This window comes from Ammospiza nelsoni, chromosome 1, assembly GCF_027579445.1.
Source record: "Ammospiza nelsoni isolate bAmmNel1 chromosome 1, bAmmNel1.pri, whole genome shotgun sequence".
In the NCBI taxonomy this organism is placed as follows: domain Eukaryota; kingdom Metazoa; phylum Chordata; class Aves; order Passeriformes; family Passerellidae; genus Ammospiza; species Ammospiza nelsoni.
In genome coordinates this window covers 44,982,823-44,997,765 of record NC_080633.1, presented here as the reverse complement: position 1 = coordinate 44,997,765, position 14,943 = coordinate 44,982,823, and the positions used below count along the sequence as shown (strand labels likewise).

At 43.6% G+C, this 14,943-nt stretch overlaps 1 protein-coding gene across 1 annotated transcript in view; it reads left to right on the top strand.

The window, feature by feature from the left end:
- Nucleotides 1–392: 392 nt before the first annotated feature.
- TMC2 (transmembrane channel like 2) overlaps nt 393–14,943 on the top strand; it is a 30,656-nt gene continuing 16,105 nt past the window's right edge. Inside the window, exons 1-10 of the mRNA XM_059482612.1 lie at nt 393–438; nt 752–799; nt 2,756–3,107; nt 3,852–4,004; nt 6,231–6,321; nt 7,239–7,320; nt 7,609–7,715; nt 9,536–9,634; nt 12,867–13,009; nt 14,431–14,578. Coding sequence (XP_059338595.1) covers nt 393–438; nt 752–799; nt 2,756–3,107; nt 3,852–4,004; nt 6,231–6,321; nt 7,239–7,320; nt 7,609–7,715; nt 9,536–9,634; nt 12,867–13,009; nt 14,431–14,578 — 1,269 coding nt within the window. The remainder of the gene's footprint in view (nt 439–751; nt 800–2,755; nt 3,108–3,851; nt 4,005–6,230; nt 6,322–7,238; nt 7,321–7,608; nt 7,716–9,535; nt 9,635–12,866; nt 13,010–14,430; nt 14,579–14,943) is intronic.

The following is a 14,943-nucleotide window of genomic DNA, read 5'->3' as shown; positions in this document are numbered from 1 at the left end:
CTCCAGCCACATGCTTATGTCAGAACCAGACGTGACTTGTGTCTGTGTTTCATACGACACCACCAAGTGCCCACCAAAGGGCTTTCCTTCATGTATAAATAATGAAATGCAATGCAATGCCAACAGGTGCTTTTTTCACAGGGAGAAGGGAGAAGAAGGGAAAGTGTTTGGGTAGGCTGAGGCAGAGCCCCGGTTCTCCCTGCCTCTCCCACCCCTCCCTGTCCTCCTCATGGCTCATGAGCAAGAGGTCACTGACGGCTGGACGTGCCCATCTGCCTGCAATGCCAAGGAGACAAGCACATGGGCACTGGAAGAGGGAGTGAGCTGTGTATGACTGGGGTGTGTGCGCAGCGCAGCAGACACCGTGTCTGGGCAATAGACGGGAGCCTGCCATGGGGAAGAAAAAGAAAAGCACTCTGCAGGTCATCCTGGAAGATGGTTGGTATCACTGTGAGATCATTTCAGTTTGCATGCTGCCAAATACTTGACTAAACCTCTTGGGGCTTCCTGAGCACACCACTTTGCATCTCTCGAAGACCATACAATTTCAGGTTGCTCGGGCAGGGGACTTTCATCAGTCTGCCAGGCTAAAGTAAATATTAAGAGCATCTCTGTAGGGAAGGAATATAATGTATAATCAATGAGAGATATTCTGCCAAGCTCAGCTGGAACTTAAGGGTCAGCTGTGTCAAGCATCACACGTGTAAATTCCAGCAACAAATGCAATTACTCCTCGTTTTTTGTTTTGCAGCTGGAATAGAGTTTGATGGAGAAGTGGAAACTGACACAGACAGTGAAGGTAATGTAGAGATTAACAAATATGGTCCTGTTTGAAATACAAGAGGTGATACCTTTTATTTTTCTCTCTGACTTATGACTTGCTCTACAACACAAACTCTTTCATGAGTTTCTTGCAAGCAAGCAGATTTTTCCCGTGAGGTTTGACTTAGAACAGTGATATGTAAATCACCATTCTTAAGCAGTCAGTCCTGTTTTATCCATGTTCCCAGAGTTGGAGGCTGTCAGAGCCCACATCCCCCGGGAGTCAGCCCCTAGTAAATCAGGCACTGCAGTAAAGCACCACCCTGTGCAGGGCTGGGGCTGCTTTGCACCACACTGAGGTCCAGCTTGCCCTCCCTGTAATGCTTGCTGAGACCATAACACACTGGGATCTTCATCTGTCATGGCTGCAAGAAGATAATGATGAAAATGGATTGAAGGGAGACTTATGGCTTTGAGAGAAATTAGGAAAAGCCCATGACAGGACTAAAAACACCTTTAACTCTGCAGGTATAGTATATCTCAAGTGAGAGAGCAAAGAGGTAAGACCGTAACAGCAGTGAATAGGCGATACAAATGTAGCTGTTTCTGCAAAAACAGTTCACAACTGTGTCTGTATTACTCACAGAATATGAGAAAGTAGTTTACTTTCTCATACTACAGCAAACTATTGTAAGTTATTTTATTAAAAAAATTATAGCCGTCTTTTCCATAAAGGCAAAAGAGGCAGTAAGATAAAGGTTACAAATTAATGCTTCATAATTAGCCTAATACTTGAGAGGTTGCAAATAAAAACCCCCTATATCATCAGCTGTCCAAAATGGACATTTTCCCAAAAAGAGCAGGTGGTCCTTTGATCTATATGATTGATCAAAATTCAGTTTAGATGGACCATTACATAGTAACTGAAACCTGCATAATGCCTCCTGAGAAATTAATTGGAAGCTCCTTCTCATTCCCAGTGTCAAATGTGACAACCACTGCCTACTAATTTTTTACCACTAAAAACCAGAGACTATTTGCTTGTCATTAATTTCTAGCTTTTCACCAAACCAAAAATGCAAATACTCAAATTTTTTTTTTTGCTTCGATTTTTCTCACCTTTTAGGCTCCTCATTTTACACTCTGGATCCCATTCCATCCCAATTTCCTTCTTCTATTACAATATCTCCAACTCTTTACTTTCATCAGACAGAAATTTTGGAAAATAAGAAGCCAGAATACTCTGGAAAACTTACTATTAATTTTAATAGGCTTGGTAGTGAAAGAGATGGAGACACTTGGGGACTTTTGAAAAATTTTTCCCCCTTGCCATAAAATTCTGCAACTAAATCATGCTCTACTTCAATACTTTAAGCTGGAAGCATTTCTGAGTTCTGGAAAGAGGAGGTTTTTAGCTTGCAATGCCAGTAAGAATGAAATGTGCCTCAGAGACTGTCTGGTCTTTTTCTTCTCTGAATAGAGACCATCCAATATAAAAGAAAACTGAGAGAGAGAAAGAAAACCAGATAGTGCCTGTGCTGTGCCTTTTCTCTCTATAAATAGAAGAACTCCATTCCCAGCCTTGAAAAGTAAACATCTTTCAAGGACATCGCATCAACAAGCAAACTACACATTGTGTACCAGACTGCAATTTCTGTTTCCTTTGTTCTGGTGTGTTTACAGGTCAGGGAGATATCTGTCTGTGCTGCCTGATGGATGGGCTTTTGCATTTGTAACTAATTTCCAATCTTCTTATGGTCACATATAAGTCACTGATGTGCTAAATCGTGGTGTCCTAAATGGGAGTTGCACAAGCAGAATTCCACATGGTTCTTGGACAGGGCATAACACAAAGCCCATTGAGATCAACAGGCACCTGCTCTTTGAATTTACCAGGGTTTGCATCAGGTGTCCTGCCTACCCATGCTCTTCTGATGAATCTTTATTCTGCCAGCATGGATTTCCCAATGTAACTGTTTTTTATCACTTGCAGAAGATGAAGCAAAGGACAAGAAAACTAACAAACAATGCCTTAGGGAAACTGGCAGAGCAAGCACACTTCAAAGCAAAAAGCAAGAGAAAGACAAAGAAGAAAAAGAAGAAAAAGAAGAAGATGAGAGCAAAGAGGAAGACAATGGCAGCCAACAAAACAGAGTTTCTAGGAGAAAAAATTACCAAAGGAAAAACAGAAATGCAAAAAAGGCAAGAGAGGAAGGAAGCCAGAAGAAAGACAGGGGCAAAACGGCTCCTAACAAAGATCAAAAGGAATCAGAAAACAAAGAAAAGAGAACAACCAAGAGAGGGAAGGAGGGGGAGAATAAACAGAAGAAGGGCAGGAAAAACAGGTAATTAAACAATCCCTGACTACGGTGCCTTGTTCAGACTGGCAGCGATATTGACATGCCAGCGGCATATGGATCAGAATGGCAAAACCAATAGACTGCAAAAAAGTTCCAGCTCTCCTTAAAGAGACACAGTGGAAAACAGGTTAAAATGCCACAAGACCAAGCTGTTTACAAGTTAATATAATTTCTCAGCCAGGATCAGGTCTATGCATGTAGTGGAGTCTTAGTATCTACAGCCAGGGGTAGAAAAGCACCCCTAAAGAAGGTACCTTGAGAAATTTGGGCATGGAGACCTTTTTTTGGTTGGTCTGTGGAAATGTTCCAGATAAAATGTATCCCTTGTGTTTTCAATTCTCTTCCTCTTCCAAATCTTGCTTGTCCCAACCTTTGTCTTCTATCCATATCTCTCCCATTTTGTTATGAAGGCATGAAAACCATTTTTCCGGAGCCAGCTGTAGCCCTGGAAGCTGTAGGCAATGTTCTTTAGCTGATATGTGGCCCAAAGCACACTATTGAGTAAATTGTAGTGGGACACAACTGGCTCCTCACTATCCTGGCTGGAAACAGCCCTGCTCTGAGTGTGATGGGCACTGGCATCACACTGAGCCAGGGGATGTTGAGGCACTGTGCCCACATCAGAGTGGAATCCCCAGGGCCAGCAGCAGCAGTCTGCCTACCCCAATCAAGGCCTTCCCTCTAACCCCTGTGAGGTTTTCTGTGTCCTTTATTTTGTGTGTCTTCCAGTACTTCTTCAGCTTCCTCCAACTCCTCTGATGAGGAGTCACTGTCAGAGGAAGAGCTCGCGATGCTGAAGGAGCAGGTGGAGCAAAAGAAAAAACTGATTTCCACCATGAGGAACAAGCCCTGGAGGATGGTGAAGAAGCTCTCGGTGCTCAGGTACCCATCAAAATGGGAACCCCCCTTCCCGGGCTCTCTGCTGACTGTTATGAGGTGCACTGTGTCTTTCCTTGAAATTACATATTTGCTGCTGCTGTAACACCATAGTATCAGAAAAAGTGACTGGCAGAACCTGGCCAGCCTGTCTGGCTAAAAATGACCAGAGTTAAAATATGCAATCTGATTTTCAGCCTCTGTAACCAAAGAACAGACAAAGTGCAAATCTGTTCAACTGATACCCACGGTCAGGACATTCTAGCCTCGTATGTAAAACCAAATGACTCACTACAGTCAGGCTGCTTGTTAAAGCAAACTCCGTACCCTGGCTTGCTTATTCATGTTATTTGTCAGACAGAAATCAGAGCAGCCCAGTGCCCTGTTAGTGCACAGTCCTGAGATGGGGCTGCTTGGAAAAAATGCTGTATTATTTTCAGAGGTTTATGGAGCAAAGAGAAATCTGCCACACAGACCCTGATGAAGGTGAGAACAACCCAGGCAGCAGCAGAGACCCCTCAGTGCTGGGCAAGGGGGAACAGTGGGGCAGAGCAGACCAGAGAAATGAAAACCCATGGGTTGATAGGGCATGGCTCATAACAAACCATTCCCCTGTCAAGGCAATGATTCAGCTCCCAGCTCTACTGCTTAAGGAACTTCTGAAACCCCTTTCCACAAGGAGAGATTTCAAAATAGCATTGCAAAGCACACATACATTTTCTTTTTAACTAAAAACCAAGCTATGTTAAACCATGACACAGCCCCAGAGGGAGTGGTGATGGCCCAGCTCTGTGTTTGCTGAGAGGTTGCTCAGAGCTGCAGGGACTGTTCTATCAAAGCTGACAGTCACCATGTGTCTTTGCTTCTCTCCTTTATGCTCTGAAGGCCAAGACCTGTTCCATCTTCCAATAAAATCAGGAATCATGAACACTGCCAATTACTTCTGAAAATCTGGGCAAAGATCTATAACAGGGAAGCTGTGTTAAAGTAGCTTTTCCACCTCACAGCTGTGCTATGAGCCTGAGCTCATAACAAATAAATTCTTATGGCCCTAAAATTACAAATTTCTGTAAGAAAAAAAAAAAAAAGGAGCAAAGCAGAGTTATTTCTGACGCATTTTTTCCCCTGTGGTGTAGGATACTGACTAAAATTCTGCTTAGGATCATGTTTGACAATGTCCTTCCATACTTTCATCTTATTTCTGAGCTACAGCAATCATCACTACCTACTAATGAACCTCAACAAAACTGTTGCACTGCTTGTGCAGGGGTCTCCAGAAAGGCTCTCAGCACACTGTACAATCATTAGATATTTTTGGTTGCATGGACTCAACCCTGAGAGAAGAAATTATGAGCCACATTGCACAGATGAGGGGTGTAAAACACAAAGAGAGCAAAACAATGTGTTCAAGATTTAGAAATCTCACTTCAGATTTGCAAATGAAGTCACAGGTGATTTTCCCAAGGTTACAGGCTGACCTAGACAACTATTTATACCAAGTGGAAGTCCATCTCCCCACAGGCTTAGGATGGCATAAAACCTCCCAGCTCCTGAAATTTAATCTCTTCTCATTGGCAATGCCAATATACAATATAATTTTATTCACAAGCTCAGCATACTCAGCATAACAGCATCTACCTAGACTATTTTCCTCTGTATTTCCCTTAGATATCCTAGTGTAAAACTAGTTTCATTTTGCAGCTTGATTTTACTCCTGACTAGCATATACTCATTCCTCTGGCACTGAGATTATCCCCTTGGGCTGTTTGCACATCTCTCATATTTATCCTGGGAGGTGTTCATAAAAGGAAGCTCTGCATCCTCTTGGAGTTTATTTCACTAGGCAATGTTATTTTCTCCTTGACCAATGCATCAGGAGAGAAAAATTATAACAGGCACACAGGCTGAGAGAGCTCTGCAGTGAGAGAAATGGGCAGGCTTTTAGTTTGCACCCAGGGAGAAGTGTGGAGCAAGATTTGGGGCACTAACAATACTTAAAGCTAATATAAAACATTTCTATATGAATATGAGTGTTTTGGGGACCTGACAGTCCTGTGTGGGTGTCTGAGCTCTACATGGCACAGCAACTGATCAGCAGAGAGCAGGTGGGGAGAGAGAACAAGTCTGCACCTTGCTATGAGCACGGTTGCTTTTCCCACTGGTGCAGGCAGGGGAGAAAAGCTAAAGACCCCTCTGCTGTTTTAATAACCTGCTTGTTTTTATTCCAATTAGGGAGGCACAAGATTTTGTAGAGAAGTTTGAAGGAGCACTGGGAAAAGGAAAGGGCAAAAAGTTGTATGCATATAAGATGATGATGGCGAAGGTAAGTGCTACGGCAATGTCAGAGAAAGGCTTGGGTACTCAGTTGTGTATTCAGCACATTTCTGGGTTTATTGACCTCTATTTGGTGAAAGAGGCACAAGGAAGTCAGAATAAAACTTCCTGCCCACATTCAAAAAAATACTTATTCAAATCTACAACTAATGCAGAAAGAACAGGGGGAAATTCACACCTACCTGAACCTGATTGTGACCTTTCCTGAAGCAAGGGAGGGTTTACAGGAGCAGGGAAAACCATGGCTTTCTGGCTGCAATCTCCAAAACCTGGATATGTAAGAGAAGATACCCCTAAAGGGAAAAGAGGGCCTGCCAAACACTTGTCCTGCCCCTCATCCTGTAAAATTTCATCTTCTCCAGCGATGAGGAGATAACAGGGAGAATGATGGCTGTGCTTTGAAGTTGGTAGCCAAGTTGCATGTTGTCATGGAGATTATATTAAGAAGTGCAAAACGGAGCCAGACCTGAGATTATGAAATCAATGGGAGTTTAGCTGCTGGCCTTGTGAGGAAAGATTCAAGATCAGTGTTTTATCAAACTAAATGTTGTTTTAAGTAGAGTTTGTTCTGAACCAATTCTTTCAATCCAGAGGCAGGTCTGAATTTCCCACCCCTATATAATCTGATCAAGCCATAGCACAATTGCAGCTTTCCAAAAGCCTGAAAAGGTTAAAAATCTTAAAACTCAAATCATAAATGTGAACACTTGGGAGTGGGAGGGGGAGATTTTTGGTTGAAGGGAGTTTCTGAAATAGTCCAAAAGATAAGACCCAGACCAGAGCTCCTGCTTTGAACTTTACACCCACACCTAATCATGCTACCAAACTCTGGTATTAGAGAGCCCTGCTTAAGAGCAGACCCCCTCTTCACACCTCTCTGCTCACTGCAACGTTGTCTTGTTTCAGAAATGGGTGAAATTTAAGAGAGACTTTGAAAATTTTAAAACTCAGTGCATACCCTGGGAGATGAAGATAAAGGAAGTGGAGAGTAAGTTGAAGTTGCTGTGCGGTGGCAGTGGGACATTTTCTAAGATTGCCTTGTCTTCCTGCAAACAGTGTTGAAGCTTCCTGGTCCACAGTCTCCACTCGCCCTGGGCATCAGTGCCAGACAAGGAGCACACACCCCTGGCAGCTCCAGGTGCTGCTCTCTCCAGCAGCTGTGGGGACTCCTGGGAGGCTCATGGGGAATCTCTCATGGGGGACCTGAGGGTAAAGGGCTGCTGAGGACACTTTAATCCTCCTAAACTCCTAACCATGAAACGTCTTCTGCTTTAAGGTCACTTTGGCTCCTCTGTTGCTTCCTACTTCATATTTCTGCGCTGGATGTATGGAGTAAATCTTGTCCTTTTTGGGTTAATATTTGGACTGGTTATCATTCCAGAGGTAAGTGCTTAATTCTCCTTTCAGGAAAATCTTGCCCTTTGCTTGACACAAACATGGCATTGACAGGACAAATGCCTTATAACAGGCATCACTTTAGATAAATGAAATGCCCGAGGACAATTATTTACAAAGAGTTACTGACACAGGAGCAGAAGTTGGATTGATGTCAGGAGACATCAAATGCTATCAGAGATGCTGCACATCCAGCAGCTGAAACAGGGGCTCAACAATCAATCTAATTCAAGGCTAGTTTTACATTTGAATAAAGGGAAGAACATGACATTCCAATCCTGGGCACAAGATCTGGTCTGCACGAGCCACAGGAAATGGAATGTGCTCTGAAAATAATTAAGTGCCCTCAGTTTTGGGCATGGCCATGGGGCAGCAGCCATGGCACAGCCCCTCAAGGAACAGACGACTTCCCAGCACTCTGCCAACTAACACTTGCTTGGGAAATAACCCTTTTCTGTACTTCCAATTCCTATGATTCACAAGCAATTGTTTTATTTTTAGTTTTTCTATTTCTCACTCTTCTTGGAGAATGAAAAAGATCTCATAGCCAACTTTATATGATCGTTTATTGAAGAATTTTTTAATGTAGCCATTACAGCTCTGGCTAAATTACTCAGTGCAGTATTTAAAGGCTGTGCAATCCACAGACACTGGCATCTGTTCTGTTCAGTGCAGAATTTTATGGAGCAAATATGCATTGCAGAATGTCTCCCGAGGACCATGCTTTTGTTCCCCTTAATGTGCTCACTCACACTATGGAAAGGGAAAGCTCAGTTTCCCCGCAGGATGAGGAGACATAACCATTAGCACGGAACAATACAAATGTGTTTGGTTAGGAACTCTGCATATGGCAGGAGCTCTCCTCTCTGAAGTATGCACACTGTTACTCACTGCCTACTGAGCTGTTACGATACGGGAGAGTAGCTGGGCAATAAACATTTAACCATAAATTATTTTGAGTGTAATTAGATAGCCCTAAAAAATAAGTGATAGATGATATGCCTTTCTAGGCTATGAATGCTAATGAGATATTTTGGTATTGGCACCAGTCAGCTTGTAAATAATTTTTTGTAATAATTTTCCATAGCCCTTAGCATTCTCTGTCTGGACTTCTACTGCTGCTCCAGCTGCAAGACCTGCTTTGCATGGTGCCATCAGGACAGCCTGGGCCATGAAAACTATTGTTTGCATCTTTTTGTCATACTTTTTTCCCCCCCAAACCTAATTGCCCTTTACCTCACCTTGAGAACATCTTTCAATTCAGGACTGAAAAATACAAATTATATTGCAAGCTTGACCCAGTGCTCTTGACTTCTCTCAGAGGAGTAGCTCTGCATAAATAGATGGAGCTAATCCCTTTACTGCATTAGACCCATGAAGTTCAAGCAAAGAACTCCTTGCCAAACTAAGGACATTTCAACTGCAAATGTTCCTTGAGGGTACAGTTTCTCCAAAAAATATTTCCTGTGCAATGGATATGTCCAGGGAAAGGGAAGTCCTCTGGTTATTTGTGTGAAATTCATACTAAGTATAAACAATAAATGTAATACTGTACATTATTAAATATACTTAGTACTAAATAGTAATAGATATAATTGATACTAAATAATTATAAATTAAATTAATGCTAAGCAGTTTTTAAAAAACTGCTGCTCTAGCATTAAGAAATAAAATATATATCAAAATCAACAGGAAAGGAAAACCAACCAAAACCAAAACAAGACAGACTTATTAAGAAAAAAAAACTGTTAAAAAAATGTTACTGTGTTTTATAGTATACATGCATCATGGTTATGAATGTTCTCCAGGTCCTGATGGGAATGCCTTATGGGAGTTTGCCAAGGAAAACTGTACCCCGGGCTGAACAAGCAACAGCTATGGATTTTTCAGTACTTTGGGATTTTGAGGTAAGCATATAAGTGTTAATCATAAAAGATCATTTGAATTCCTCCTAAACCCCTCTGAAGTTAGTGAATGCTGCAAGGACAATTTTGTTCCAAGGCTAAACCAGTGGAGCACCTATTTCTTCCAGAAGAAGTCTGGAATGCCTTTAGTTGCAACAAAATCTTTGCGGATGCTGAGATTTCTGCCCAAAGCAGCATGTCCATGAGCAGACACCTGCATATGGATTTGAACCACTTCCATATACAAATGTGCTGCCTGGCACGCATCATGTGTGTGCAGACACAAAAGCCATTTTGCTGCCAACCAGAAAAGCAGCAAGCACACAGGTGAGAGGCTGGAGCTGCTCCAAACCCAGCAGCGAGACAGAGACTTCAGCTGCAGACCCCCTTCACGAGCAGGGATCACCTTGCCAGACCGCTGAAAGTGCTTGGAAAGGGGGTTGCTCCCCATGGGCCTGCCCTCCCTGTTCCCCTGAAATATTCACATGAGCCTGGAGTGCAAACAAATGTTTAGGACTTGTACCCAAAGGAAATATCAAGTTTCCAGCCATCTTTGGGTGATTGCCTGCAATACCAATCCACCTCCCATCTCAGTTACTTTGAAGATTTAAGCCAAAGGGATTAAGTGTTTTTAGGTAACAGCCCAAGAAAAGGTATGTGCAGGGGGTGAAGACTGTGGGATGTAACTGGTGCCTTGGGATCTGACTTTCAAAGTAGTTACTTCTGGAAATGTTTTTTTTAAATTTTATCAGCACTGGCCCACATGCTACAAGCATGGGACGACATGCTACAGTCCTTCTGGAATAAACCCCTTTGCAATTTCTTTAGCTAAAAAAAAAAAAAAAAAAAAAAAAAAAAAGAAAAAACCAAACCAACCAAACAAAAAGCAACCAAACAAAAAGAAAAGCTACTTTCTTGTAAACCAGATTATTTAAACTAATAAGGCTTTAAATACTGGTGTCCAGGAACCTGCCAGGGCCAGGCCTTCATTAACCCCCATAATCTGCTGAGAATCCTTTCAACTCTTCCTCTCCCTGCACTTTCCTTCACTGTCAGAATACGGAATTCAGAGGTGAATTAGGGAGATTTTTAATAGAAGTGTAAGGAATGAAAAACTCATTTGAGTAGTGCACTGTAAAAATACAAAAGGTAGCATTTAAACTCATTAATCCAGAAAAATAAAAAGCAAAATAAAACCCCCAAACAAACAAACAAAAAATCTGAAGGAGTGCTGATTAAATGCAGCTGCTGACTTTCTCTGGGAGACCATAAGTAATAGACCCATCAGTAAGAAAACTTGTCTTTGGATGAGGCTGTATGCTTCCAGGAAATGCTTACTCCCATGACCTGCCAGTGTCCTGCCTCTGGCTTGGTACACACATCTACATTCCCCTGCTGTCACTGAGGAGTTGCTCTGAACCCCTCTGCTGTACAGGTCCCCCTCCAGCACCCATTCCCTTCCTGTCTGACATCAGGGAATGCTATTAAAGCTCAAGAAACACCTCCAACCATGGGGCAGCCCAGTACACCAACACCCTCTGCAGCCAGGAGAAGTCAAATGAAGCCCTGTGCAGAGGTTTGCCCTTTGAAAATGAATAGAGGCTTATTCCAGCATGCTCCACAGGAGAGGTGCAGGGGGGAAATATAAATCAGAGTAGGCATAAATGAAGAGTCAATGCTGTTACCCTGAAAAATACCTTTCAGGAGAGAGGAGCTGGGGAAATGCATGCTTTGGCAGGAAGGAGGTCACATCACAGATTTCTAGGGGAGCGGGAAGGAATGAGTCTCACTTGCACACCAGACACCATGTCTCACAAATGGAGTTTAAAGAGCATACTGGATGATGTGAGCAGAGAAACTCATTTTTCAGTCCCTGGCATCTGATGAATCAGGAAGACAAAGGTTTGGAATTACAGCTTGAGAAGCAAACTTCACTAGCGCCTTCCAGGGACATTATATCTCACCAGGCTTTCTTCCACCACTCCTCCCCAGCAGACACTGTGTGTAACAGGCTACGAGCCCCAAGCAGCCGTGCTGGGCTGTGCCAGCCACAAGCTTGCTGCCCTGGTAGAAGCACACACAGAACGGTCCTGGACCTGTGGCACAGTGCTTTGTGCAGGGCAAAAATGCAGCTTCTGTGGCACCTGAGGGTACCAAAGCTTTTAATTAGTCTAGGGATAAAAAGTCAAGAGTTTTTGGAGGAGTTTAGTTTGATTGATCAGTGGAAGAAAGGCCCAGAAAGGTTGTGGGAGCTCTGTCCTTGCAGATTTTTAAAGCTCAGCTGGACATATCCCTGAGCCACAACACTGCCTTTTCCAATTGGCTCTGCCTGGAGCAGAGGGCTTGGCTAGACAGCCCCAGAAGCCCCTTTCCATGTGAACCCTTCAATGTCTCCAGACAAGATCTATTACTCAGGCTCTGATACGAGCCTCAAGTAAAGTCTTTCCAAAGGCTTGATCAGAGGGGAGCTTGCTCAACTATCATGGCCAGACTGATTAAGTACACTTAACTTAGGAGCTGAAAGACAAGGGGCAAAAAATAGAGACATACAGTGTGCAGTGATACACATCAACTTGGGTGAGATATGACAGAAAACCAGGGAGAGATTGCTAATGCAGACTAGGTGATCTGCACGCTTGTTGAATGCTCAACAGATTGCACAGCAAAAAAAAGATTACTTGAGACAACATGGTTGATATTGTGCCTGAGCTCTGCTTTCCACAGGAAAGTAATGCTTTGATTTCACTCTTTAGTTATATTTGCTCTGCAGGTGGCAGCCAGTAAAAGGAACTAAATCTGCAAGGCACTGAGCATCAGCTGCCTCCTACGTGAAAGGAAAAGTTTCATATCATGGCAGGAAGGCCCTTTGCTACTGCTTTTCTACAAGATCTGAGTGTTTGATTATTGGCTTAGAGAAGCAGGTGGGCTGCAGCCACAAAGAGCAATAAGAATGTTTTTCTGGGAGGGATGAAACAGTGATGAATCAAAACCACATTTTAGTTTTAAGCCACTATCCTCTGACATGGTCTCCCTCATCTTACCTCTCTTAGGAAGATAAACTCTTAAGAATATGGCTTTCAAAGGTGCCAGAGCAGCAAACAGACAAGAATGAGACCCTAAAAACTTTTCCAGGTTGATTTTCCTTGTTTTAAATCTTCAGTTTTCTCTAGAAACCCCTTTCCTGCAGAGAAGAAGCTGCACAGCTTACACAGGATTTCTTTTGCTTTCCCTCCAGGGCTACATCAAATACTCAGCGCTCTTTTATGGCTACTACAACAACCAGAGGACAATTGGCTGGTTGAAATACAGGCTGCCAATGGCATATTTCATGGTTGGGATCAGCGTATTTGGCTACAGCCTGATGGTTGTTATAAGATCGTAAGTGCAGCCGACACTGACCCCTCTGCAAAATCCACGCAGATGTGTCCCACGGCTGGGTTCCCCTCCCTGGGCACCCAGACTTGCTCCAGCCTTGGCTGGATGGCTGGGGGAATGTGGGCAAAGGGGGGTGTGTGCCTGCTGCTTTCCTGCACTCGGCCTCCCCATCCACCACCCTGGCCCTGGTGGGCAGAGGGCACTGGGCACTCCCCTGCCTCATGCGTGTGCCCATGTGCACTATTCTGAGCCATTCCTACTCCAGCCATCCTCTTCCTCCTCCTCCCCTCCAGATCTCTTTAACCCTTCCTCCAACACTACAACAGGGCCATCAAACAGGTAATTTTGTAAATGAAGGAGGATTTTACTTGCAGTAAATTTCAAATGTTCCTTTTGCATGCTTTCATTGCAAAATAAACACTCCTGAAAGACAACATGGGTCCCACAGACAGTGCAACGGTTGCAGAAAAGAGCCAAGTGCTACCAGACTGTGTTTGTTGAGTCCTTAAATTAATCAGTGGGGTCTAAAAGTGGCCACAATTTCTGTGTCTCTTGTGCACTGTTCCCAGCCTCAGTGAGGCTCCCACAACCAAAGCCCTTGTCAGTGCTGTAATGGTCTCTGCAAAGTTAAAAATAAAAAAAATAAGCCCCTCTATATCTGCCTGAAGGACATGCTGTGAAAAGTTCTTCCTTTCTTTGGAAGAAAGGATAAGCCCACAGATTTGTACAGCTTCCTGAAACAGGCCATATTGCTGTGCAGCAGAAAGAGCTACTTGAGCCTTTGGCTGGAGGGGGACATGGGGATTTGCTGCACATTTGCCATGAAATTGCAGCATCTGTTGTCTTGCCTTCCTTGAGGGACTAGTGCTAAGAACTCTAGGGGCATTTACAAAAGGATTTCAGTGGTCAAATAATAGAGAGGAAACAGCAGAAGCCATATCTGCTCCTATGCTGATTAACAAGAATAATCCTTTCTCCCTCCCTGCATGACTTCCTGCAAGCTCTTTGGCTCCAGCATTGCGCAGCAAGTGAAGCCTCACTAAACCTTTGTGCTGCAGTGTATTGGATGGGACATGGAGGTCTTGACTAAATTTAACTAACTAAAGGTAGCATAGCCATATACTGCAGCCTAGGACCCAGAAGCACTGTGAACAGACTTTCTTCAGGCACCAGCTGGACAAAGCAATCCTTAACTTCCTCAATCACCTATGCTAGTTTTTCTCTGTATCACTATTTTTAATAGAAGGCCCTGCCAGTTCAGTCCTCCTTAGACCTAAAGTCCAGTATATGGCACATTTTAGTCACTCCCAGGCCCCAGGAATGGTTGCCCCACTCCATCTTACCCAAGCTGTGCAAAGCTGAAGGGTGTGTGGTGGCTCTGTGGAGCACTGTCTGACCTTGTCCCTGCTCACACCCTCATGCAGGATGGCTCGCAATGCCAATGAGAGCACGGCAGATGGGGATGATAACAACTTCATTTTCAGCTGGAAAATGTTCACCAGCTGGGACTACCTCATTGGCAACCCAGAGACAGCAGACAACAAGTTTGCATCCATCACCACCAGCTTCAAGGTAAACCTAACTGTCCTCTGCCTGCTCCTGGAGACACTGCCAGCACCTACCAATGGCAGGGATTTAACGGGAAATCTGGATACCCACCCAGCATCTCTCCAAAGGAACGGGGCATGGTGCTGATCCATGGCAGATCCAGCTTCTGTGACCCGCTTCCCCTAACTCCCCTTTTTTGGCTTTTAAAAGAATTTTTATTAATTATGAGTGTAGTTCCCCTGGGATATCTCAGGCTCTTTGCCATTTGATATCATTCAGTCAAACCAGGATGCCTCTGTGGAGGTTAGTTTGAATTTAACCAAAACTGCCAAGTTGGATCTAGCCAGAATAGAAGAAGATTGAATTTCATAGGGTGAAAAACCTTGTGA